The 26,672-nt window shown below is 39.4% G+C and overlaps 1 protein-coding gene across 1 annotated transcript in view; it reads left to right on the forward strand.

The window, feature by feature from the left end:
* The window catches only part of tecpr1a (tectonin beta-propeller repeat containing 1a), a 29,369-nt gene that overhangs the window by 1,600 nt on the left and 1,097 nt on the right, over positions 1 to 26,672 (forward strand). The window contains exons 2-24 of the mRNA XM_041815583.1: positions 1,618 to 1,856; positions 2,197 to 2,379; positions 2,485 to 2,607; positions 2,690 to 2,809; positions 3,000 to 3,174; positions 3,254 to 3,354; positions 6,051 to 6,152; positions 6,269 to 6,417; positions 8,459 to 9,048; positions 9,247 to 9,392; positions 11,861 to 12,016; positions 12,251 to 12,400; positions 12,595 to 12,752; positions 12,879 to 13,109; positions 14,414 to 14,510; positions 14,629 to 14,708; positions 14,828 to 14,884; positions 17,200 to 17,374; positions 17,488 to 17,623; positions 17,794 to 17,886; positions 17,998 to 18,104; positions 20,197 to 20,316; positions 22,425 to 22,562. Of these exons, the coding sequence (XP_041671517.1) occupies positions 1,632 to 1,856; positions 2,197 to 2,379; positions 2,485 to 2,607; positions 2,690 to 2,809; positions 3,000 to 3,174; positions 3,254 to 3,354; positions 6,051 to 6,152; positions 6,269 to 6,417; positions 8,459 to 9,048; positions 9,247 to 9,392; positions 11,861 to 12,016; positions 12,251 to 12,400; positions 12,595 to 12,752; positions 12,879 to 13,109; positions 14,414 to 14,510; positions 14,629 to 14,708; positions 14,828 to 14,884; positions 17,200 to 17,374; positions 17,488 to 17,623; positions 17,794 to 17,886; positions 17,998 to 18,104; positions 20,197 to 20,316; positions 22,425 to 22,508 (3,558 nt within the window). The 5' untranslated portion in view covers positions 1,618 to 1,631 and the 3' untranslated portion in view covers positions 22,509 to 22,562. The remainder of the gene's footprint in view (positions 1 to 1,617; positions 1,857 to 2,196; positions 2,380 to 2,484; positions 2,608 to 2,689; positions 2,810 to 2,999; positions 3,175 to 3,253; positions 3,355 to 6,050; positions 6,153 to 6,268; positions 6,418 to 8,458; positions 9,049 to 9,246; positions 9,393 to 11,860; positions 12,017 to 12,250; positions 12,401 to 12,594; positions 12,753 to 12,878; positions 13,110 to 14,413; positions 14,511 to 14,628; positions 14,709 to 14,827; positions 14,885 to 17,199; positions 17,375 to 17,487; positions 17,624 to 17,793; positions 17,887 to 17,997; positions 18,105 to 20,196; positions 20,317 to 22,424; positions 22,563 to 26,672) is intronic.

Here is a 26,672-nt window from a genome sequence, read left to right on the forward strand (position 1 = left end):
TTTATTGGGCACAACTGATGTACATCGATTACTGATATTTTTTCATGCCACATAATTTGTGTCTCTGAAAGGGATCGATATCGGCCGATAATAATGTGAAACTGATGCATCTGTGCCTTCCACAAAAATTACGTTATTTAAAGTCCAAGATAAAATGTAAAAAGCCATGGTTAAAGTTGAAATTAAAGCAACAGTAATGATGAAAACGATGTTGTCTCCAATAACTTACTAGATCTATGAAACTATACAATACAGTATTGTTGGGTATATATATTAGATTTTTTTTCCCATATGATATGTTGATAATTCCAAATTCAATGTAGCTGTTACCGATATTGATACTGATATATATAAATGTAGCTCAAACCCAAAAATTCTTTCCATAAAAATGCACTTTAATGTTAAAGGAATGACAGTGATCAAAGCATAAATCACCACAAACCGACCAATATAGGCCAATATTTACAGCAAGTATTTGGTTGTATTTATCAGCTGAAAATTTTCGTATTCGCCAATGCACTGATTAACTTTTAAAGCTAAGATCTGCTGACACTTATATTATGCTGTTAATATCATGCATCCCTGAACATGATATATTTGAAATTCTTCTTGCACTTGAGTGATGCATACTTTTAGCTGCCTTTGCAGTTAAAAAAAAAAGCCTAAACAAACAATTGCAACAAACAATGCACATGTAGCAGAGAAGCACAGTGCAAGATAAACTATTAGGCTAAATATATTTATTGCGCATTAACTAGATTGCACAAGATCTGACCAAAAACCATAAGAGAGTGTTGTACTCAAGACCACACTATCCGAGACCAAGACTTGCCCAAGACCAGGGGGCACCGAGACCAAGACTATAAAAATCCATTTTAAAAAAACCATGACAATTTTGAGCAGTTAAAGAGCATTCTCTCTTTCATTTTAGTTTTCTTTTTAATAAATTTGACAGATAATAACAAGGTGTCTGCAACTCTTTCAAAGCGCAACATCCAAAAATTTCAAATCTTAACAAATGTGTTCAACTAGCTTCTTGTAAAAAATAAATCCTTGTATGTATTTAAAAGCCACTGTCAAGTCCGGAATTATTTTAAATATCTGAAAAGGGGATGTTTATCTAGATTTGTCCGGTGAATGAGGCCTAAAGTAAGTTTTCAGAGGTATTTCTGACTAGATATAGGATGGACTGATGCCTGAGTTTTTGAAGGTATAGCTATTTGTTGTTTTAAAAAGTGCTTCTCCTTATTATCACATTAATGAAGTCGAAGAATCAGCAGACCAGTGCTGGTCTTGACCGGTCTTGATGGAAAATCCTGGGCCTGTCCATTCCAAGACTGAATAAAAATGCTCTGCACAACCCTCACAGCCTTAAAGAATCTTTACAACAAAATTAAAATTTTCAATCAAGATGCACACAACATTTTTAAAATGATTGCATTTACATTTGGCAGCCGTTCACTAACTCACACTTGGTAAGAGCTCAATCTCATATGAAATGTTGAGGTCCCTAAAGGCAAGTTGAACCATTTTAAAAACCTGGTTGTACCTTCAGTATAACTAACTCAGATGAATGAATTGAAGACTACACTGTCTAAATGCACTCCTGTTCTCCAGGTTCCAGAGCAGCCATGCCCGTCTCCCTGCTATGGGCGGTGGACGTGTACGGACGGGTCTACAGCCTATCCACAGCAGGGCAGCAATGGGAGCAATGTCGAGATGCACAGATGGAGTTCAAGCGGGTAACAGCAGCTCGGCAGTGCTGTTGGGGCATCGCCTGTGACAACAACATCTACCTGAACGTCCACGCCTCTGACCTGCCTGTCCGCTACCAGGAGGAGACCTATGAGAACCAGGTGAGTGTCTTCATCTCAATTTGTTTAATTAAAAAAATGTTACCCTTAGACATCTGAAATAGAAAATGTGGAATTCCCCTTAGACTTGTGGCATATGGAATGACTGAAAGTGTGAGTGCAACATCCTCATTCAGTGAGGTCTTATTTCCTCTGTTGCAAACTTTGGCTCACTGTCAGCTGAGGTCAAAGAGTTCCCTATAAAAACCTCAAATGTGAGAAAAAATTTTCATGCTTCCTCTGAAGCTTTTTGGATCAGGTTGTTGCTCACCATGTGCACCATTGTTGTTTGTTTTGAGTGATTTTTTCCTTAAAATAACCCTTCTGTCTGTCTGCCTTTCAGCGATGGAACCCTGTCGATGGTTTCTCTGAGAGGTTGCTGCCAAGCGACCGCTGGCAGTGGAGTGATGTCACAGGTTTGCAACATCAGCCCTTGGATGGCTTTAAGCTCCCCTCCAGCAGCTGGGAGTGGGAGGGCGACTGGTACGTGGATGAAAACTTTGAGGGGGAGCCCACAGAGAAAGGGGTGAGTTTGACATCTCTTTTGCTTAAATAGACAAGTTAAACACTAATTTCTTTCTGTTATTCTGTCTCTGCTTTGATTTTTTGATTGACTTGTTTGTATCTGCAGGGGTGGAGCTACGCCATCGACTTTCCTGCTACCTACACCAAAGACAAGAAGTGGAACTCCTGTGTCCGTCGCAGGCGATGGCTTCGCTACAGGAGGTACAAAGCCATGGACACCTGGGCGAAGGTGGGTGTTATTCTGTATATATAAGTTTCTTCTTATGATTTACTTTGTTTACCTACAGCTCTCTTTTTATGTGTCCTGACAGATCCCCTCACAGCAGACGTCTCTACCTGATCCCTTCAGCGACATTAGCTGTGGAGGCTGGGAGATCAGTGAGGAGCCCAGAGGACGACTGTCACTGTGGGCTGTGTCTCTGCAGGGCAGGGTACAGCTCAAACACTTGCACAGTATTTACCTATCTAATGCCTGGCACACACTAAAAGACCTTAAAAAATCGTAACCAGTTTTTTAAATGTGAGAGATCCTACGTATGGCAACAGTAATGACAGATTTATTCATTTTGTTTTTATAGTGATTGTTGTCTGATTACCTAACCCTCCTTTTCACTCTGTCAGGTGTGGTTCAGAGAGGGAATCTATCACCAAAACCCAGAGGGCTCTTCGTGGGAGGAGGTGTCTCTCCCTGGGGAGGTGGTCCAGATCAGCTGTGGCCCAGGGGATCTGGTCTGGGCGGTGCTGTGGGAGGGGCAGCTCATCGTCAGGGAGGGGATCGGCAGAGATTGTCCCAAAGGTATAGCAACTAAATGTTAGGAAAAAAAACGTGGTTTGAGTTTGACTGTTAAATTGAAAATATTAATATGTGCTTTCAGGTACCTCCTGGGCTGTGGTGGAGTCTCCAAGTCCGGATGTGGGAGCCACTCATGTAGCTGTGGGAGTCAACGTTGTTTGGGCTTTAACCAAGGATAACAAAGTTAGAATCTTTAATTGTTAACTTGTTGAATTAAAAACTATTAATTAAAATACTGCAGAAAACATGTAAGAGAAAAGCTGGAGTCAATTACATAGATAGTGGAGGAGATAACCACAACAATTGTTCACTTTGTGATACAAGCATGAAATCTGGTACAGTTATAGCCAAAGGCATTCCAAAGAAAACTGAATATGGAGGCATCCTGAATTTTCAACATGGTGCCCACGGCAGCCATTTTTCAAAATGGCCACCAATGATAACCGTTTTCTCATCAATTTTCTTATCAGGGATGATAATAAAGGATGATGAAGAATTTAAAAAATGAATAATATTTATTGTGACAGTAGTCATGTGTTACAGACAGTGTAATAGAGTGGATGTCGAAGCACAGCCAGGGCACACTGGTGACACCACTGCTGTGAAACTCAGCATGGGGTTCAGTGTCAGCTAAATACATTAGCCATTAACGTTGTTATTTCTGTGGTCAGTATCAGTCTACTCCTTTTAGTGATAGTTTAGTGGTAGCGTAGTTTAGTTTCCTAAATGCTATCTAATGTTAGTCCCACATCTAGTTAATATTGTGTATATTTAGATGTAGTTAGATAGCCGCACCTGAATTGACAGGATGTGCCAGTGCGGGAGAGCCAAGCCAAGGGTAACGGGGTTTTACATGACTTCGTGTATTTACTCGGATGGTGTACTGATCGCATCATAAAATTACAATTTACGCTAAGTTGTATATCAACTTGAACTTAAATTAAGTTTCAGATCAATATATTTGATAACAAGAGCAAAAGAACTATGTACAATTTACACTAAGTTTTACATAAACTTGAATTTGAAATAACCTTCAGTGAATCAATGAAAACTTTTTTTTTTTTTGGTATTTTTCTGGGAGAGGGAGGGAAAAGGAGAGTGAGGGGAGTGAGGTGTTTTTTTAAACGACGTATAAGATGCGGTTAAAAAATGAAAAGAGAGGGAAAGCGCTTCTGTCACATCAGTCTTTTCAATATTCTCCTTCACAGAAACGAAGGGATGTGCAGTTTAATTCAGCTTTTTTGCACTAGCACTGCCTCACACAACTCTTCTTACATTTGCAAGAGACAAGTTCATAGCTGGACTGGCCAGCGTCTGGTAGGCATGTCCAGAAGGGTTCATAGTACCACTTAGATGTTTTTGACCGGCCCCATTTACACGGTGAAGGTAGCTCTGGTGTGGACACCAGCATCTGACCCCACACATGACCTCCTTGGTATACTGCTCTCTTAACATGCTCCTCTAAGGCAGGCTTTCTTTTGAGGGATTGACTGCACATTTTGCCTCTTTGCAAACATCTTCTTCCTTGCATTGTTTATGTCTGTGCATGTGCTGGTTAGGTCATAGAGCAGGATAATAAACCTCTCGATTGTGTCCATTACCTCCTGTGGTATGCCATCTGGGGCAGAAGATAGCTTCAACAGGGAATGCATAAGCTCAGGAAAGACTGTCCATACAGCCCATGCAGTCTCTTACTCTTGAGATCAAAAGAATTGATCTGAAGCTCAATTCTGAGGTGTCTCTAATTTTCTAATAAACAAAATATAGCAGGTAGCAACTTTTCTTCAAACTGTATCAATTTCAGGCTTAAAAAACACCAACCTCAAACTCAATTTCCATTCCATCTTTTCAATTTCTATGTGTCATGTGAAATTTCAAAAATAAAACAACCCCTGTTTAAGCCACACTCATTTCTAAGCCCCGCCAATTTCTTACCTAACCTCCACCCTCTCCAATGGTATGGTAGACAAAATTAAACTAATCAGGTCCTTAATATCAGTAAATATCTATTCTTGATAAGAAGATTGATAAGAAAACGGTTATCATTGGTGGCCATTTTGAAAAATGGCTGCCATAGGTGCCGTGTTGAAAATTCTTGATGCCTCCATATCCACATCTTTTGGGAATGCCTTTGGCTATAACTGTACCAAATTTCATGCTTGTATCACAAAATGAAAAATTGTTACGGAATTTCGAGTTAAGCTACCCCACTAAGAGGAAATTATTTTTCAGTAACCTTTATTGTCTTATATAGAATCCTGTGTATTTATTATTACATATTGATTTACTCTGATATATTTTACAAACCCCAACATGACGTTTTTTCTCCATTGATCATTTTCCATAGTTATCCTGATTACCTGATTTACAAGAGAAACAATATGCCTCTACATATTAACCAAAGATATCTACTGTGCTTTGTATCTACATTGTATATAGTCTATTAAAGTCACTTTATGTCATAATAACCAAGTTTCTGCAATGTCCCATTTGAATTATCAACTCTATTTGCCCCAAATATGGAAGAAATAGAGTAAACTAAAATGACAGTTTTATTTCTTCAGTTTGCAATTATAAACAGAGTAAATCTCTGCATAAAGGCTATAACACTGCATTCATAGATTAACTTAGCTTTTGATGAGGCTATCAGAGGTTTTCTATTTTTCAATACCAGTAAGCCACACACAAAAACTCAATCATCAAACAGGAAGTGAGTCCTGAGGGTAATCCAGTGTTGATCAAAAAGTTTGCAAATTCGATCTAGAGCAGTATGCTGGCATAAATATGAAAACAGTACTGTGAATCAGCCTTTAGTGTTCAAGTGGAGTTTGTCATACTACTGAGCACTTCATCTACTCTCTGTCTCTCTGTTTCTTCAGGTGTGGTTCAGACGAGGCGTGAACTCCCACAACCCCTGTGGCTCCGGCTGGATCAGCATGGTGGGAGAAATGATCATGATCAACGTTGGACTCAACGACCAAGTCAGTGTCCACACACGTGACGTCATATACCATCTTACCCTCTTCTACTGGTATGCAGCATTTAGTGTTAGGTCATATTAGTGGACATACTTTCAGTAAACCTTCTTCGTGTGCAGGTGTTGGCTATCAGCTCTGAGGATCGGGCGGTGTGCTTCCGACAAGGTGTGACCACTAGTGAACTGAGTGGAAAAACCTGGAAGGCCATCAATGTCCCCAGAGACGGAGACAGATCTCACTCCAGTGCGAGCGGAAGCAGCTTGCAGAGGTACAGGAGCTTTGAAGACACATTAAAACACACGTGATGTTTAAGACAGATTTTAAGGCACATTTAAGGGAGTGGGCAGCTGTTGTAATCTGGATGATCATGGCTTACAGCTCAAAGAAATAAAAAATCCACTATCTCAGAATATTAGAATATCACAAAACATCAGTCCAAGAACAGGATTAATAATACAGAAATGTTGGCCTTCTGGAAAATTGTGCTCATTCATGCACTCAGATTACTCAAATTACTGCATCTATGCTACATGGCATGGAGCCAATCAGTCAGTGGCACTACTGGGGTGTTATGAAGCCCAGGTTGCTCTGATAGCTGCCTTCAGCTCGTCAGTGTTGTCGAATCTGGTGTCTCCCATCTTCCTCTTGTCAATTCCCCAGAGATTCTCTATGGGGTTCAGGTCAGGCCAGTTTGCTGACCAGTCAAACACAGTAATACCACGGTTTAGCAAACCAGTTAGGTCTGGTAATTTTGGCTTCACTGTGGGCAGGTGCCAAGTCCTGCTGGGAAAGGAAATCGGAATCTCCATAAAGCTTCTCAGCAGATGGAAGCACTGAGTGCACTAAAATCTCCTGGTAGACGGGTGAGAGCGTTGACTTTGGACTTGATAAAGCGCAGTGGACCAGCAGCAGCAGATGACATGGCACCTGAAACCATCACTGACTGTAAGAACTGAAAACACTGGACTTCAAGCACCTTGGATTCTGTGCCTCTCCAGTCCCCAGACTCTGGGACCTTGATTTCCAAATTAAACTCAGAATTTAGTTTCTTCTGAAAATATGACTTTGGACTGCCGAGCAACAGTCCAGTTCTTTTTCTCCACAGCCCAGGTGATAAGCTGAAGATGTTGTCTGTAGTTCAGGATTGGTTCTAGGACACTTGGAACTTGATACCTAAAAGCCCATCTCCTGGATCCGTGTGTGGTGGCTCCTAATACACTGACTGCAGCCTCTGCCAGCTCTTTATGAAGGCCCCCTAAGCTCTTGAATCTACATTGTTTGACCATCACCTGAAGGCTGAGCTCATCCCTGATGCCTGTGCTCCTTTTCTTTACCATTTTTCATTCCAGTCAACTTTCTATGAATATGTTTTGATACAGCCTCTGAGAGCAGCCTGCCCTTTCAGCACTGACCTTCTAAGGCTTTCCCTCCTTGTCGAGGGTGTCAGTGATCATCTTCTGGACAGCTGTCAAGTCAGCAGTTTTCCTCATGATTGTGGTTGTGTGTACTGACCCAGAGTGAGCGAATGAAGGCTCAGGAAACTTTTGCAAATTGGACTTTTCCACAATATTCTAATACTTTGAGACAGTGTTTTTTTGTGAGCTGTAAGCCATTATCATCAACATTAAAATAAAAAAAACTCTTGAAATGTTTCACTTTGTATGAGATGAATCTAAAATATGGGGAAGTTTAACTTTCTTAAGTAAATTATGGGAAAAATGAACTTTTTTCAGATGCATAACATTTGAAAGTAACACAACAGGGGGCAAGACCTCTTAGCTTGTTTTTAAAAACTTAAGAGAAGATGTCACAGAATTCTTCGTTTTAAGTACAAACAAAAGCAAATGTGCATGGCGAGCTACAAGCAGCCTGCAACACAGACTGGAAAACTGATAAAAGTTCAAATCTCAACTCCGGCAAAGGGCTTAACAAACCAGGATTTATGATTTTGCGGCGGCCAATCAGATATCTAGGGTGGCCAAGGGGATACCAGGATACACCCTTGATTTAAAAGGTTAATTTTGTAGTTTTCATACTTTTATAAATAAAAGCATAGCATATACCTGGATGTGTGAGGTTAGTCGTTTACATTTTTGGTTGTTTGAATGACAATACAAAACCACAAATTAAAAGAATACAATGAAACAGCTATTTTGTCGGTGTTTGACATCGACAGAATGAAAGATTTGTGTAAAAACACCGCATCACTTCATGCATACTACAACAGTTTAGATGCTGTCAACAGCTATTGGAGGTGACATATGTCCCACTCTATTCACAACTCCTGTTCCTCTCCCTTGTCTTCTCAGTGCTGGCTGTTATTTCTGCGGTGAGGTCCAGGCTCACTCAGCTGCAAGTGATGCTGAATCTGATCCAGACAAGGCATCTACAGATGGAGCCAACTGCCTTGTCACCTCCACCTCCCCTGAGTCCTTTGTGGACGCCCCAACAGACCAACTGACAGAGACCCCCAAACCCCGCATTCCTAAAGTAACCAGCGACAGCTTCATCTCTGAGCTTGTCTCTGACCGAGGACCAGGAAAAAGCTCCAGAGAAGCCGCTTCAGATGTTCTGGAGGAAGAGACTATCACTGAGGATGGAGAGGTTAAAGCCCCCTCCGATGGTGCAGCTGTTTCCCCCAGCCAGTCTGGAGCTCCTCTTGACCCCCAGTGGAGCAACGTGGATCTGGAGGAGGCACAGAGTCAGCAAGCTCAGACGGGACTGGTGCTGGACTCGGCCGACACCTGCAGTCTGTCATCGGTGGCCACGTACACTTTGGCCATGGACGATCCGTACGGGGCAGACGAGCACCCTCTGTGGGCGTGGGTCAGTGCAGGAGGCTGCTCTGTGGACAGTCATTCCCAACTCAACTGGTTCAACAGTTCTATAAACACTTCCTGTGAGTGAAATTTATTCAGATGATCTCAAACTAAAGTGCTTCAATGGATTTTACTGTTCTGCAGCTAAGCGCTCTAAGGTTGAGACTAGCATGATTGATTTTTAATCTCATGTTAGAAGGAGACCTGTTGAGCTATTCAATTAAAATTATGTTTTTTTGTTGCAGTTATTCATGTTTTTTTCTCCCTGCTCTTCCCAGCATTGGTACAGTCAGTCCAGTCCATGAGTTTGTCCATCACCCCAGCACAGACAGCAGCCTGGAAGAAACAAATCTTTGAGCAGCTCAATGACAGGGCCAAAAGGGAGATGGAGAATTTCAGACACTACGAACAAGCCATAGAACAGGTAAATGAAAAAAGCCCCCTCCGGAGCTACAAAGGTTAGGGGTTTCAATCTTTCAGACTGTCAGAGCAGAAGTTAGGCAAATCAGATGTACTCTCTGGACACATCTTCATCTTTTCAGTAAAATGGAGAAAAAAACAGACAGCCTTGTGGATAAGTACTGCCTTAAACTAAGGGTCACCAGCTTTGTGTTTGGATACAGACCTGCTTTTATTTTGAAAGAAAATAAGGAACCTTTGGTAGATCAAAGCATGGACCTAACCACAGAAAAAAGTTACTAGTTATGGATGAAGAAGGAAAATGACAACACAATGAAAATGACTAAGACTATTTCATAACAAAATGTGCAGAAAACTTTTAACATATCTACTGAGCAGTTTGTGAGTTTTTGAAAAGTGATACGAGACATTAAGGAGTAGCGGTAGATTAATTTTACATCACTGTGGCTGCAGGGAGACGTAGCAATGCTTCGCCAAAGTGTGTTGAAAGTAGAATTAAAACTTATGATCAATGTGATTTAACATACAAAATGAATGCTGTAATCATGAACCCTGTCATACTGTGATTAATGCATTAATATTGACAGCCCTAGTTAAAAGTTGTCTGCTAATTGTGTTTTCACACATCTGTCATTTTCACCATTTTCTTATTTTCTGTTCAATCCAAGTTCCTCTATGGGCAAATCCACATAATAGCCTATATCTATCCCAGCATTTTTCTGCAGTTATTTCTTAAAGACATTATGTCTTTGTCTTTAGATTAAAATGACTTTTAGATTTAGTCACACTTAAATCATTCTAACCTCATTAGTTTTAGTCTAATTTTAGACAATGAAAACTGGGATTTTTGGTTTTCACAGTTTTAGTCAATAACAATCCTTACATTTTAGTATTTAATTTTAGTCCTTGAACTAAATATTCAATCACTCAAATTCAAATATAACCTTTCCTTGATTTAAATGACGATGAAAATACTGGAATGTATTAAAGCCCATTTCCTCCTCTTAAAAAATAAAGATAAAAAAATAAGAAAGTTAGTACTTATTTGAAAAAAAATTGGTCAAAATTACAAGAAAGTGAGTTATAATTATGAAATAAAAAGTCAAATTTATAAAATTAAAAGTCAAAATTCTGAGATAAAAATTCAAAACTATAAGATTTAAATTGGAAGTTAAGGGGTGGTCAGTCATAAGTCTGAGATAAAAGTGGAAATTATGATATTAAAAACTCATCACATAATTTTAAATTTATCTCACTACGGCGACTTTTAATATCATAATTTTATATTTCTATCTCATGATTATGACTTTTGATCTTATTATGTTTTATCTAAAAACTCTGTCTTTATTTTTCATAATTTTGACTCACTATCTCATCAGTTTCTTTTTTATATTTTAATAATTACTTGTAATCTTGTAATTCTGATGTTTTATGTCAGAATTTCAACTTTCCATTTCAAAATTGACTTGCCATCTCATAGTTTTGTCTTTTACCTCATTATTTTCACTTTTTATTGGTGAAATGGCATTTTATTTCATAATTTCAAATTCTGTCTCATAATTATGACTTGTCATTTTTTCCTTTCTGTCTTGCTCACTTTTTAATCTCATAATTCTAATGTTTATGTTATCATTTCAACTTTCTATATCATAATTATGACTTTCCATCTCATAATTTTGTGTTTTATCTTATAATTTTCACTTTTTATCTTAACATTGTCTTTTTATCTCACAATTATGACGTCTGATGTCCTAATTTCATCTTTATATCTCATAATTTGGAGTTTCTGTTTTGCAATTTTGACTTTTTTTCTCATAATTTTGAATTTTTTTCCTCTTGTTTAATTACTTTCATCTCAATTTTGTCTTCCTTTTCATAATTTTCACTTTTTATCTCGTAATTATGACTTACCTCCTTAAAAATTCAACTGAATCTCGTAATTTAGACTTTTTATCTCATAATTTCAATTTCAGATTAGAATGAAAAATAATAATTTTTAAGTGGCTGAAAAGGACTTTCATAAACATACCGCTTATGCACCCTGGAGAATATCTTGGATTTTAAATGTCCAACTGTCCAGCACTAACATTTTAGTCTTGTTTTAGTCTTCTTGACAAAAACTACACTTACTTTTCCTCAGAGTTTTTATCACCAATGATCTATTGGTGCCACTCTTGTTCTAATTTTCCTCATGGTAATAAGGTAGTCGACAGACATTTTTAGTCACAGCTTTAGTCAGTGAAATTAACATTGATCATCCAAAGTTACTTATTTTCTTTAAAATAGAAGCAGATCTGTATCTAGATAGGAAGCCAGTTACCCGTAGTTTAAGACAGCAGAAAAAAAATCCAAACTGAAATACTCTTAATCAATCATGATGACAGTTTTAAATCTAATGTCTTTATTTTCTTTTCTTTAAATAGTGTTTTACATAATCTATGAATTATTTCTCTGATTTGCCCGTGTCTGTAGTCTGTGTGGGTTAAAAAGGGAACCATGCAGTGGTGGAGGGACTGGAAGCCCTACAAATGGATGGACGTCCATTTTGCTCTGGAGCAGTTTTCAGGACCAGAGGGCAACAAGGACGGCATCCTTTTCATCTATTACAATTTCTATGAGGAGAAGAAGGTGAGCACTAAGTGTGTGTTAGTTAGAATGTCGGAGTGTATTTGGCCTTGTTGTTTTATAATCTAGAAACAGTGTCAGTTTGTGTTAAAGCCAACTGGTAGACAATAGATATCTCTGTTGGTAAAATGAGTCACCACTGCTGTTCCTCTTTCACTCACTGCTGCTTTTTCTTCAGTTTTTTCCAGAATTGACAATCCTGTTGGTCTACTTTTCCTTTTGTCTTTTTTTCACCAGTACCTACATGCCTTTATTAATGAGATCACCATCCTGGTTCCTGTGTTGAATGACTACAAACATACTTTTGCCATCTATACTCCTGAGCGGACCAAACAGAGGTGGCCAATCAGAGTGGCTGCTGCTACAGAACTGGAGATGCATGACTGGGTATGTACTACTATATTTTGTAGAGGACTAGGATGGAAATATTTTGCACCTAAATTTTTCTATTGAAAATAGAAATATGAAAAAGATGTGTGGTATGCACACATTTCTACAATCCCCTTTTCATTCCAATCTAATCCCTTTGCCTCTGTCTCCCTCTGTCACACACTCTGCTTCTCTTCCGTCACGATCTCAAGCTGGCTTTGTTGAGTGTGTCGTGCTGTGACTCCAGGGGGATCCAGGGTCCCCCCTCCAAACAGGCCATCTGGTCCATCACCTGTAAAGGGGACATCTTTGTCAGTGAGCCTTCTCCTGCTCTGGAGGCCATGCCTTACCCCACACCCTGTGATCAGATGTAAGAATAACATTAATGCTGATAAAGAAGAATGTTTATGGTTGTGATTTTTCCCTCTTATATGTGTTGCATTGTTTTTATTCCTTAGTAAATTAACCTATAAGAAGTATTTTTCCCATTTTTCAGGTTCTGGCGGCAGATTGGCGGTCACCTCCGTATGATCGAGTCCAACAGTGCTGGCATAGTGTGGGGGATCGGCTATGATCACACAGCCTGGGTCTACACTGGGGGATACGGTGGAGGCTTCCTCCAGGGACTGGCCAGCAGCACAGATAACATTCACACACAGGTGGATGTGAAGAGCGTCTATATCTATGAGAACCAGAGGTGGAACCCCGTCACTGGCTACACCAACAGGTATTTTACTCACTGCATTCAGCACCGACATTGATGTTGAAGAGGAAACTTTGTGCACCTAAGAACAACTTCTTTGTGCTCTTTTCCCTCCTGATAATAATCTGATTTTTTCTCCATTACATAGATTTCTAGGCTAAAGTGATCAGCTGTGTGATATCATGGTTACAACCCACTTTAGTTCAGTTTACCTGTGTTAAAGTTATAATATGTACGATTTTAAAATGAATTGTCATTTTTTACCTTTTTTTGCTGTAATGTGTCCGTCACAATACTCGTGGGTTTCCATACAATTAAAACGCAAGATGATTTTCAGACCGAAGCAGGCAGTATTTAGACTAACTGTTACCTTAACCCTTAGCCCAACGCTAGACGGAAGTTAAAACCAATTTTTATTTCAAAGGTTTTAACACGTATTTCCATTCTGTGATATACGTAGATATATAGATATAGATATAGATATAGATATAGAGATGAATGGTCTGTGAGAGTGGCTTTTTTGTGCTATTTTGAGTGCCATGTGAAACTGGCCCCATGTTTGTTCATATACACATGGCGTACAGAAGCACATAGTGGAAGAGAAGCTCACTTTCAATGCTTCTCTTGCCCCTTTTCAATTATTCTTGTTTTGCTCGTTCACATCTAGGGGTAGGGTGTTTACAGTTCTTGTTGTATTGGAGGGGTAGGGAGAAGTGCCAGGGCTACATGGCCCTTCAAATTGAGATTTTCCAGAGACACACTTCAAACCAAGTGTTATGGAAAATCTCCCAGAATGCCTTTCATATCATGAGCAAGACATTAACAAAACAATCAAAATCGTATTTTAAGATTGCTGCATTATGGTCCTTTTGATTTGAATAGGTGTTTTTTTAAAAAATGCTCACAGTAGAAATGTCCACTATTGTCCCACCTGTTTGTGTGAATGCCATCAATAACCTATCAGGAGTTTGACGGGGTTGCCACATTTTGTAAGATTTGATCACTACCCCTCTTAACTCTGTTACAAGGGGTAAAAGAGCTCTCAAAAATAAGGGATGGGGGCAAAAGTCAGGAATTAGACTAAACCAAAGTTTCCATATTACATCCAAAATTTGCAGTTGCACTACAGGTCATTAAAAATCTGTACCTTTAATTACAATGTGGTAGAAGATTCATATTCTCTTGTTAATTCATATAAATAAAAAAAGGACATACTTGACATACTTTTCAACACCATAAATAGTAACTGTACTTAATTTGAGTACATTTTTTTGTACTCTCTCCACCCTCGCAAACTACTAATCTAGAGTGTTTTTATTGTATTTTAGAGGGCTGCCTACAGACCGTTACATGTGGAGTGATGCATCAGGACTGCATGAGTGCACAAAAACAAACACAAAACCTCCGTCTCCTCAGTGGACATGGGTAAGAACAGCTATGCTTATTCAGAAGCTTAGTGAGGCCTCCTAGTTAACTAAAACCAGTTATTTTATGTATCCCAAAACTAAATCCCAGTGATTTCCTGTTTCTGTTGCTCCTTCAGGTGTCAGACTGGGCCATCGACTACAGCGTTTCTGGAGGGACTGACAGAGAGGGCTGGCAATATGCTGCAGATTTTCCAGCGTAGGTTTTACTTGCCTTCCCTTTAAGTTACCTGCTGTGTCATTTAGTTCGAATTCTAGTACCCTCATAATTATGGCCGTTTTATATTCCTTTTTCCTCTTCCTCTTGTCTCCCTGCAGGTCATATCACGGCCATAAAACGATGAAGGACTTTGTGCGTCGCAGGCGATGGGCTAGGTACTAAAAAAGCAACACTAGCATATCAACCTCTCATATTTGTTTGAAGTGTGCTTGACATTTACAGTTATTGTTTGTGTGATCATGCAGGTTTTTTTTTAAACTCGGATAGAGCAGGTACTCAGAATAGAACATCTAATCTGTATTCAGTGTTGGAAAGTATTTTCATGATAACTAGTCTGCAGTAAGGAGCAAAATGTATTAACATTCCCTAGGTTAATATCTTACTACAGTTTTTAAAGTAGTGTTACATATGAGACTGTTACATAGAGACATACTAGAAGATTGGTTCCCAACCTTTTAAAAGGAACCCTACATGATAAGACAAGCTCACCTTACTTGATAGATATTTGTATCTCTTATATGCATATTGATTAAAAAACTCACTTGATATCTGCATTTTGAGAAAATTAGAAATTCACCAGGACATTTTAGCCATATTTCAGTTCACGCTGCTCTCTCGTCATCTGGCTACAATGGTCGTCGGCCCGTGTTTTTTCTATGCATCAGCCGCTCACCAAGTCTTTATATAATATCATAATCTCACTGTTGGTGAAGAGAAAAATCCTGAAGTCGTTAACTAGTGTAACTCAAAGTAAATGTAGTCATTGCAGCAAAACTATGCGAGGGGAGCTGGGTGAGCATTAACACCCATCTTAGTACCATTCACACCTGGTCTGATCATCATCACATCCCAATATCTCAGTGATCACCTCAACTTCATATGCAAATAAACACGCCACCCTATTCACCTTCAATAGCCTTTCAAACAGGAAATAATGGCGACATACCATGAAAATAAGCAATGATTAATTAGGCAGATCATTACCGCCTTACTTTTCATTTATACATACATAGACACATCATTAACATGGTGTTAAGCATGTAGAGACAGAGCATTTAAAAAGACGATTTTGGCTAAATTCTAATATTGAAGACATGAACAGGGTTCTATGGAGCCTAAACAGAAACAATACCTCTGCATTTTGTGAATCACGCATCCAGAGATATTAAGAATAAAATAGGCCCAAAGGCAGATCCTTGGGGCACACCACGAGACAGAGCAGCAGGTTTGGACAAATATGGACCAACTGGCACAGATAACTGCTATTTGGCAGGTAGCTGAGAACCAGTTGAGGGGACTCCCCATGACACCTACCCACTGCCTGAACCTGTCAATTAAAATACTATGGTCTAGGGCAGGGATCACTAACTGGCGGACCACGGTCCAGGTCCGGACCCAGACGCCAATCCAATATGGACCTGGACCAGGACCTACCATCATTACAAAGAAGAAGAGAGTAGACGAAAAGACAAGTGAGCTAGCTGAGACAAGGAGTCTAGGGCCCTATGATTCCCGCGTTAACGGAATCGCGGACAGAACCGTGGAATGGGCCAATAAAAAACAGAATCTACTATTTAACGCAGAAACCACGGAAATTGAATGAATTTAACTGAAATGCTGTGATTTTTAGAAAGAGGAATGTATATCTTAGGAATATGTTCCAGGGAATCACTAAAGCGGGGCACAACTTGTGCCTCACTTCACAAACATTCACCTCGCCCCCTCCCAGACAATAATAGCATGTCAAAGCAGCTGCACGGAACAACGGCAAACATCACATAGCTCAACATGGGGCAGTACCGTGCAACATAATGTTGCACCTACAAGAAAACTCATCCGTGCTTCGAGTTATTTTACCTCACCACACCAGAGAGTTACAGAGAGGAGTGTGTCTGTGCATGAGGCACAGATGAAATCACAACTTGAGGACCTACTCACCCCTTGAGAGCTTCAAACTCGAGTCGGACAGACTGGAAGTCCTGTAGTCTAGTTTGGAAGCTGTTTTTGTTCAGCCTCCACGCATGTCCATCTGCGTGAGAGGGACCCGGATGGAAGACTGACTGACATTCATTCCAATGCAGTTTCTTCCAAAAGCCTGTCTAGATGCCTAGTCTTAATCATTTAGAAACATTTATTAAAAAATTATCACTTATTATGGGAATCCGTTTTTTTAGGCTATTTCATCTGGCATTACATTTTAATGCTTTTTCTTCCCCTCTCCATAAACCATATCCTGCCCATATCATCTCTGTCTTTAATGTAATCATCAGTCCCACACACATACATTGTTGAATTACTGGGAACATATTACCCAATAAGCAAATCCTCTAATGCTTTCAGTATACCACATGTAAAGACTTTTACTGTATACATTTATAAATTTGATGACAGTATAACAACCTCCTGAATTTTTTCAGCTGTTTATATAAGTCCACATGTGAGTTTTGTGTTTTTTTCTCTCCTTGGACAGGAAGTGCAAACTGGCCACGACTGGACCATGGCAAGAAATCCCCCCCATACCCCTGAGTGACGTGACGATCCTGCCGTGTGCATCTCAGAGCAGCGTGGACGTGGTTCCTTTGTGGGCGATCAGCAACAAGGGTGATGTGCTCTGCCGGCTGGGAGTCACTACTCTGACACCTGCTGTGAGTCCCGATTAGATTTTAGACACTCTGGGAACAGGTTTGACATTGTTTGATGAGTCACACGTAAGTACTCAGGTGGATTTACTGATTTGAATATCTAATTTATCTCTCAGGGATCCTCGTGGCTCCATGTGGGAACCGACCAGCCTTTCAAGTCCATCTCCATCGGAGCAGCCAGCCAGGTTTGGGCCATTGCCAGGGATGGTTCTGCCTTTTACAGGGGATCTGTGTCTGCACAAAACCCAGCAGGTCAGTCGGAGGCACTTAGATTTTCTGCAGGATGTTCAGAGAATTTTAGCTGTCACTACTGAGTTTAAAAATTAAAAGTGACAAATTGGGTAGAGTTAAGGTAATAATCCTCAACATTGCTGCAAAGAAGGTGACTTATAATTTAAGATTATGTTTGTCTCCCTCTGCAGGAGACTCCTGGTATCACATCCCCTCACCAGCCAAGCAGAAGCTGAAGCAGGTGTCAGTTGGGAGGACTTCTGTCCATGCAGTGGATGAAAATGGTAAGGCCAAAGGCTATTGCCATAGGAAGTATTAATTATAATCTTGATTGTTCTCAGACTTACACCAATGCGTGGTGGTATTAAAATTCTGATTATGTGTGTGGCATTCAGGTAACCTGTGGTACCGACAAGGTGTGGCCCCCAGCTACCCTCAGGGCTCCTCCTGGGAACACATCTCTAATAATGTGCGCAAGGTCTCTGTGGGGCCTCTAGACCAGGTCAGTGTCAGGATATCAGCACTACATGATGAAACTTCTTTTTGCCACTGTTTAGACCAGCAGTGGCCCTGCACCTCACTCAATGTGGCCACTAAGTCCATTTCATATTCCAACAAATAATAAACTTCAGGAAAACATGCCAAAATCTTCAATGAAAACATGAAAACAAAAACATTTCTCTTGTTGTCTTTCACCACCAGTATATGATTAGTTCCTTTTAGTTTTTGATTTTTTAGGTTTTTTTTTTCCAAGTATATCACTAAATGCACTTTAAAAAATATGCAAGTAAAATGACAGGTAACTATCATGTTCACTGCATTGAAATGGATTAATGCTGTGCTAATCTCATTAAATAACTTCAGTTTCAAAACAAAAATGTTGGTGTAATACATGATCATGAAAGCAGCATATTCAGAATTATTAGAAACCAAAGGTTAGATTTACAATATCTGACAATCTGAAACAGTTTGACCCCTTCATTATTGACAATAAAATTAATGCAGCCCTCTTGATACTTAATGTTGCCCATCCCTGGGTTAGAGTAAACACAGGTGGTAGTGTCATATTTTTTGTAGTTCTTAACATTCTTTAACAAGTTTTATAGATTTATGTGGGATGAGAATTCTCTGGGCAGGTTGATACTGCATAAGTGGAAATCTTCACTGCTTTTCCAACCATAACATGTTAAAAAAAAAAAAAAGACACACAATTTAATCATATTATGACCACAACTTGCACCTGTAGTCCTCCAGCACGGATGTGCCTAGGAGTGAAGAGGTGAGAGGCGGTCAGACACAGCCAGGAGTGATGAGTGAGGAGACAGACCCAGGTCTGCTTAATGGCAATTTTCTTTTTAAAAAGCTGGCGAATGTTAGTTAAGATAAACCAAAACTGTGGGTACATGCTGCTGTGATGAACTGTCTTTACACCAAAGCACAACGAATCTTGAGTACCACCTTTGGGCAAAGCACATCTTTGCTAATGTTAGCAAGGACACAAACAGCAACACAGGATCAAGCCATGGTCATACCACTCTCTTCAGCTGCTTCAGGACAGTATTCTTCTTCAGCTGCTCAGATAAATGCTGAAAAGTGCTCCAAAACTTTGAGCAAGTCCTGTTTGTTAACAGTATTAATCCAGTGTAAAAATCTGCGGTGGAATTGGCAAAATTGAACTTAAATAGCGAACTTTACGAGCTGAAGACAGAAAATATGATGCATTCGGGTAACTTAAGTAAACTAGACGACCATATTCTATATGTTATGTGTTCAAATGTCACATAAAAACTGGAAAATTTCGTTGTTGATGAAAAACTTCAGTAAGTACAGTGGTGAATGTGTTCATATTTGAGGGATATAAAATAGATGTGACAGACTGAATCATAGCTTTTTAACTTAAGCACTACTCAGCTAAGACCTCTTGTTGTTTAAATATTTGCCCTTATTTTGTCTTTCCAACTCACTATAGAAAGTATCGATAGTGGCATCAATAAGGATTCAGATCAGCACTTTCAAGTGCCATACATAGAATTAAAGGAATAAAAATAAAACACTTGACAATAACAACCTTTAAAAACCTAAAAACTTAAAAAATATACTTAAACTATTTTTAAAAAATGCTGTGATTAATCATGATTAATCACAGCGTAGTGATGTGATTAACTTGATTTATTTTTTTAATCGGGTCAACAACACTAGTAAATACACATCGTACCATCAGCAGTGTAATATTTCTGTTTATTGCACAAGCATAAAAGGCAGGGTGTGCAACAGCCAGCATAGCTCCACATTCACACACAAACTTAAGCATTCACACACACAGCACTGTTGATGCCCTGATAATACTCTTCCAACATTGCGCCACTGTTCTACCTCCAAAGGTGGAATGTACCATTTGTCCTCTGTGCATTACACATTGCAGTGGCATGAGCGTCATACTATCAAGTGGCAACTCATAGTAGCCTACTGAGTGGTTTAACTATTCTGTGTAAGAGTTTACACAAGAATCCACCAATATCTTCATTAGGGACACACTTAAAAGTTATAATCAGTCCTTACATGTGGGTGATATTTGGATGATTTGTAATTTTTAGGTGTGGATCATAGCAGATAAAGTTCAGGGAAGCCGCAGTCTGAGCTGTGGAACTGTTTGTCATCGACTCGGAGTCCAGCCAATGGAGCCTAAAGGACAGTCGTGGGACTACGGCATTGGGGTGAGGCTGCACATAAACTAAACATTATGAAAGTATTGTTTAGAAGGATTGACTTTCTTTGTACTTTGCCAATATTGTGTGTTGTCCAACTTAATTGCACCTATCTGAATATGCTGGCACAAGTATATGCACAGTTTTTTTTATTTTTTTACAAACTTTAAGCTGCACACAGCTACATACTGTATCAGAGTGAGCACTGAATAATGTAGATCGCCTGAATAGTCTGCTGGCGTTAGATGAACGTAATTAAGCTTCATCTTATCAGCCTATTGCCAGAATACCCTCACTGGTCATGAACTCTGTTATGACTGAAAGAATGAGATTGTGGGTGCAAGTAGTCGAAATGAGATTCCTCGGGAGGGTGTCTGGGCTCAGCCTAAGAGATAGGTGGCTCTGGCATCCAGAAGGATCTTGAGCCACTGCTCCTTTACGTCAAAAGCAGCCAGTTGAGGTTGTTCAGGTATCTGATCAGAATGCCTCCAGGGCGCCTTCCTGTGGAGTTCTTTCGGGCACACCAAACTGGGAGCAGCCCCCGAGGCAGACCCATAACTCGCTGGAGGGATCATACATTGCATCTGGCCTGGGAACGCCTTGGAATCCCTTAGGAGGAACTGGAAAATTTTGCTTGGGTAGAGGAATGTCTGGGTTGACATGCTTTGCCAGCTGCCAGCGTGACCCGGATAATTGGAAGACGATGGATGGATGGATGGATGGATGGATGGCTGGCTGGATGGACTAGATCAGCATCTTTTTTTAAATTTATTACAAGGAACAGTGCACATTAATGACTCACTGACTCACTCTCTGTGATACATGGTCTTATAATGAAAACTACGGTGCTGTGGTACTGGGCCCCTGTTTATTACTTGTTTGACTCTCAGGATGCAGTGTCCTAAGATCATCAAAAAGTTTGAAAACTTTGTGCATATTGTCCAAATAAATGCTTCCTGCACCCTGATGTTTAGAAAACCCAGAAGAAATTATAGCCCAGTTAGAGCTCTTTTTAAGGATGAAATCTTCCTCCCTCTTCCCCCGCTGGCTTGCTTTCATACTAGTAACATTGAGCCGTGTGAATGTACTCAGTCTGATACAGCAGGTGGAGGTATGAACATAGCGAATTTACAAAAATGCCAAGGAGGAGAAAGAAGAAGAAGCTACCATGGCAACCACTCAGGTCATGACCTGAGGGAAGACTGTTTTTCTTTTTTCTTTTTTTCTTCTCTCTTTTTTTAAGATTTGTTTTTGGGCCTTTTCATGCCTTTATTAGATAGAGGAGAACAGTGGATAGACTCAGAAATGGGGACGAGAGTGGGAGAAGAGACATGTGGCAAAGAGCCTCAGGCCAGATTCAAACCTGGGACGTCTTCTGTACCCTGGGAGAATAGACTATGATGTGCTGAAGTACATCATAGACACCCAAGGACAACCCCCAGACTCTGTTCTAGATAGAGGAGCATTCACACCGAGTTATTTCTATTTCCAAGATCGTGGCCCAAAACACTGATGGTTAAAGACGCCAGAGGATGTACAGATTGAGTGTGGCTACGAACACTTGGACTTTAGACACTTATGGTTGGAAAGTGTTGACCGTCTGGAGGACTTACTGGACTGTTAAAGGGGACCTAGCCAAGATCACGGCCAGTTGGTGGACCTTATTAAACTGCCTATTATAAGAACTTCAATGATAAGTAGCCTATGTGTTTATCATGTATCATGATGGTTGACGGGTGGATTTCCATAAACATGGAACACACATATGTAATTCCTGATAAAATGATTTAAATATTGATCATTTTTTGGGGTTGATTTAATAGCTATAGGGATATGAAGACCAAAAAAGTCCCAAAAAATGATGTGTTTCAGAATTTTGATAGTCTTTTAGGAGCCGGATGGGAAGCTTGGGGGGGCCTGATATGGCTCCCGGGCCACCAGTTGATGAGCATTGCTGTATATGTATAAATAATGCACCACTGCTGTAAAATGTGGAAAAAAGCTTGAAAATACTCCTTGAAAGTGTTTGCAAAGTGCTTGAATTTGATTTCAGCAAAGGTTTGCAAACCCTAATATGCTTTCCTTGAGCTCATTTGTGCCTCTGTCTTTGACTCCAGGGTGGATGGGACCACATCACCGTGAGAGGGAACTCTGTGGAGCCGCCCCGTCTCCCCTCTCTAACAGAACCGTCCCAAACGTAGAGCTTCATCCCTTTAAGGAACACAAAGGGTCAACGACGACGCTTTCAGGCGCTAGTAAATACACACACTCGCAAGTGCATAGCTGTTGTGAAAAACCAATCTGAACTACTTTACCTTTGCAGAACATTCTAGTTTACAGCACATGTTCTTGAAACACTAGAGTAGTAGTGAGGTGGGTTTGTCTTTGTATCACTGCATTTAGAGTATTCTGAGCATCCAGAAGAATCTTTAATGCCGAGCTCCTTCTACCTAAACAAGCCTCTGGTCTTTTAACCTGAATGTATTTGATTTCATCAGCCCTTCGTCTCCTCAGTGCGGGCATTGTTTAGTTTTTGAGGCTGGTGTCTGTCTTCAGTCACTGACACTGAACTTGCTCTTAATGTATTTACTTTCTTATTTGTGTTTGAGTTTCTGTGTACAGACGTGAAAGGTGAAGGTGGAAGCGTGATGCTTCTTAAAAGTCTTCAGGGAAATAATGGCGTGCTTCTGAGCTGACAGCTCCTCAGCTGCTATTGTGGTCAATAATGTTTCGTCTAAGCCTGCAGGCAACAGGCTGAAAACTGCAGATTAAAGCCCGATATAACTCGAGGAAGACTGGATCGAGCAGGCAGGTCAATGTTGGATCCAGTAGTCATTGGCTCCTTTTTTTCATCTGTTTTTGTATTTTTAGGTACCTGAAAGGATTCACAGAATCTTAAATTTATGTCAGATTTTGTGGAAAATTTGCTTCTGAATCCAGAAAGTTCAGTTTAAATTATTTGGTGAAAACTGGAGATGAGTAAGCTTGCTGTGATTCACTTCACAGCAAAGTAGGGTTGCCATGATGCTAGAATATAAAAATTTAATGCATTGCTTGTTAAAACTAAATAGGTTTGATACCATCGCAACAAAAACAGACATCGTAGTTACCCAGTATTAGATGATTTCATTTTTAATGATTAAAATTGCAGGGAGACTCCTGTTTTTGGGTACAGTGATGTCAATCATAAATCATCGCAACAGCACACAGCTGTTTTGGCTCTCATGCAGCAGTTTGGATTAAAGATATAATTCCATATCTGTTGTTTTTAAAGCTTAGAGTCCTTTAGAAGCTATCAAACATAAAAAAATGGTCTTGTTTAAAAACATATAGTGTCAAAATAATAGAAAATTTTTAAAACAGACAACATATTTAAGCCTTGAGCTTTTTTAATTTAACATCTGAGACTAACTCAGGGGTGTCCAATCTATGGCTCATGGGTCAACTGCAGTCCCTGGTGTATTTTAAATTAAATATGGCCTTCATTAGAATATGAAGCTTGTACTATACTGACATTCTTAGCTAGGCAGTGCTGCTGTTTTAAACCTATAAACAAACATTTTGACATTTATCGCCCCCTTTTTCGTGACAAAATTGAGATAGCAATGGAACTGGTAAACATGCTGAAAACTAAGGCTGGGCATTTAATCAAAATTAGGATGAAATTGCAAAATGGCTTCGTGCACTTTTCAAATTGAAAAAGGTGCTGTATTTCTTTAAAGACCCTGTAAAGTGAAATTCAAAATTTGTGTCTTAACACACTAGGTGCGTTGGAATATGGTTGCTGTAAACATGTGAAAACACTGAGATCTACATGTGACTGAATTTTGGATTTGGATTGTTAGAAGGTTTTTCACTTCTTTCCTGGCTGTTTAATTTGGGCTGGGCAAATATGTGGGCTGGTGATGTCACCGGCCCACAGTGAAGAGTTACCCCTACCCCTAACACTTCAATGGTTTACAGAAACTCACTACAGTCTGTTATTAGCGGATGTCACTACTTTCATTGAAAGTTTAAGTTGATTAAACGCTGTGTTTAAATTTGCCAAATCAGTCAGCTACAGTGGTCTACGGATCATTAAAGCGTCAAAACAGCGAGATTAGAGCCAGGCAGCTGCACTCTGATCACAAGGTCAGCATAAGGTCAAGGGACATAATTCTCATTCAGCGGACACGCCCACATCATTGTAGAGCAGAATTTAATGCCTCATTTTTCCTAATTTTGAGGTTTAATTTTATAAACCCAGAGATATTTTCTCTGACTGAAATTTGACCTGGGGGTTCGTAACACAGTGACCTGTCATACAACAAACCTAAATACAGATTTGTTAAAATGACATGTGTCAAAATACCAGTTTAAAACTCCTACATAATGTGCAACCATTCATCTTTCAAGAATAGTTTACAGTAGTTGTTTAGTTTTGTGAGTTTTTCTTAATCAAAATAAGAATAACATAAAAATGATCACCCCCTCAAATACAATAGTTCACACTGAAGTATGAGTCAAAATAATCGCAATTATCGCAATCGTTTCCTTTGCTGTTCTAACTGTTCTGTATAAAGGTCCAGTTTACAAAGCATATTGAGCTAATCATCTTCAAGCACCAACACTACTACGGATTTGGAGTTTGCACTTGTTTTGTGTCTGAGCGTTATTCTCATCTTAGCCAGGGCCATGGTTATTAAAGTTAACTACATCTGACTAAATAAGTAAAACTAAAACTAAAATTCAAAAATCATTTTAGTTAACTGAAACTAAATAAAAACTAAGCTTTACAAAAAAAAGGAAAACTAACTAAAACTGTATCATTCGCTTACAAAAGTAACTAGGATAAAATAAAAATAGAGACAAAATATCCTTAGTTTTAGTTTTTGACACAACCATACTGACTGGCACCTACACACAAGCCTGGGAGTGTAAAATCGCCTGATCTGATTGGTTAAGACTTCACACAGTGGTAGTTTAACTCTGGAGTTGTATTCAAACATCATCATTAAATAAATAAATAAGTTAAGAGTAGCCTGTTTTAATATGTTTTTATAAATGTATGATGCTCACTCAGCCCCGTCATGTATCCGAAAAAAAATAAACTAACAAACCAGCAGTCAAAACTAATGAAAACTAAACTGAAATCGCACACAGAAAGTGAAAACAAAATAAAAATAGGAACTAATGAAAAATCCAAAACTATTATAACTTTGGCCAAGGCCAACCAGAACCCCCAGAAATCTGATTAGCCCCCAGAATCTATAAGAACAATGCTTGGATATTTGCCTTGACATCAAATAGAAAGCTGAGATGTTGTTTTTTTTCTTTATGCATATTCAATTTCTAAGCTAATCTTAACCAACATTGGATTGGTTTAAATGACATTAATACACTAAAGCAAACATGGCCCAGTCATCTTATATTTTCCTCTGTATCCCTCTGTGATAAAAGTTTGGACACTCCTGCTGTGGCTAAGAAATTTGGACTTTTTCCATTGACCTCCATACATTTGGAGCTTTCTTTGTTAAATCCCAGAATGTATCAGCTGTAACAAAACCTGCACTGGCTTTATTTACTCATGATGGTTACTGCTGAGTGATGCTTTTTATAGATTTTAATGTAGTTTTCACAGTGCAGTGATAATTTACAGCGCATTCAAAGTATTCAGACCCCCTTTTCCTTTTCAGTTTTTTTTAATGTTGCAGCCTGGTGCTACAATTGTTTGAATTCATTTTTATTCTCATTAATTCTACACTTGGTACCCCATTATTGCAAGGTGAAAACAGAATTTTTGAAAATGTATTTAAAAGAAAAAACTGATAAATCACATTGACATAAGTATTTAGACCCTTTGCAAAAACACTTTATATTTAGCTCTCATTTCTCTGGATCTTTGCTGTTTCTATACCTTGATTGAGCTAACTGTGGTCAATTTAATTGACTGGACATTTGGAAAGGCACACACCTCTCTATAGAAGGCCTCACACCTGTTAATGCATATCAGAGCAAAAGCCAAGCCATGAGGTCAAAGGAACGGCCTGCAGAGCTCAGAAGACAGGATTGTTGCAAGGCACAGATCTGAAGAAGGCCTCTGCTGCACTGAGTGCAGAGAAGTTTCCCAAGGGTACAGTGACCCTCGTAAGGGCCGCATTTTTTTAGCGCTGGCAGCTCTTGTTTTTAATTCAAAACCATGTAGCCCAGCATTAAGAAGCGATCAGCACCCTGGGCAGAAAAAAACACCCTCAGAGTCAGCTGTTTTTGTTACTGGGTTTAAAAGGCTCTCAGTTGAAAACCTTTAACTTTTCGAACAGTGCAGCACTCTTCGTCACTTCTCCCTCACTTGCCAATCATGAGGGAAAAGCGCAATGTAAAGGGAT

This window comes from Cheilinus undulatus, linkage group 20 (genome assembly GCF_018320785.1).
Source record: "Cheilinus undulatus linkage group 20, ASM1832078v1, whole genome shotgun sequence".
NCBI classification, from domain to species: domain Eukaryota; kingdom Metazoa; phylum Chordata; class Actinopteri; order Labriformes; family Labridae; genus Cheilinus; species Cheilinus undulatus.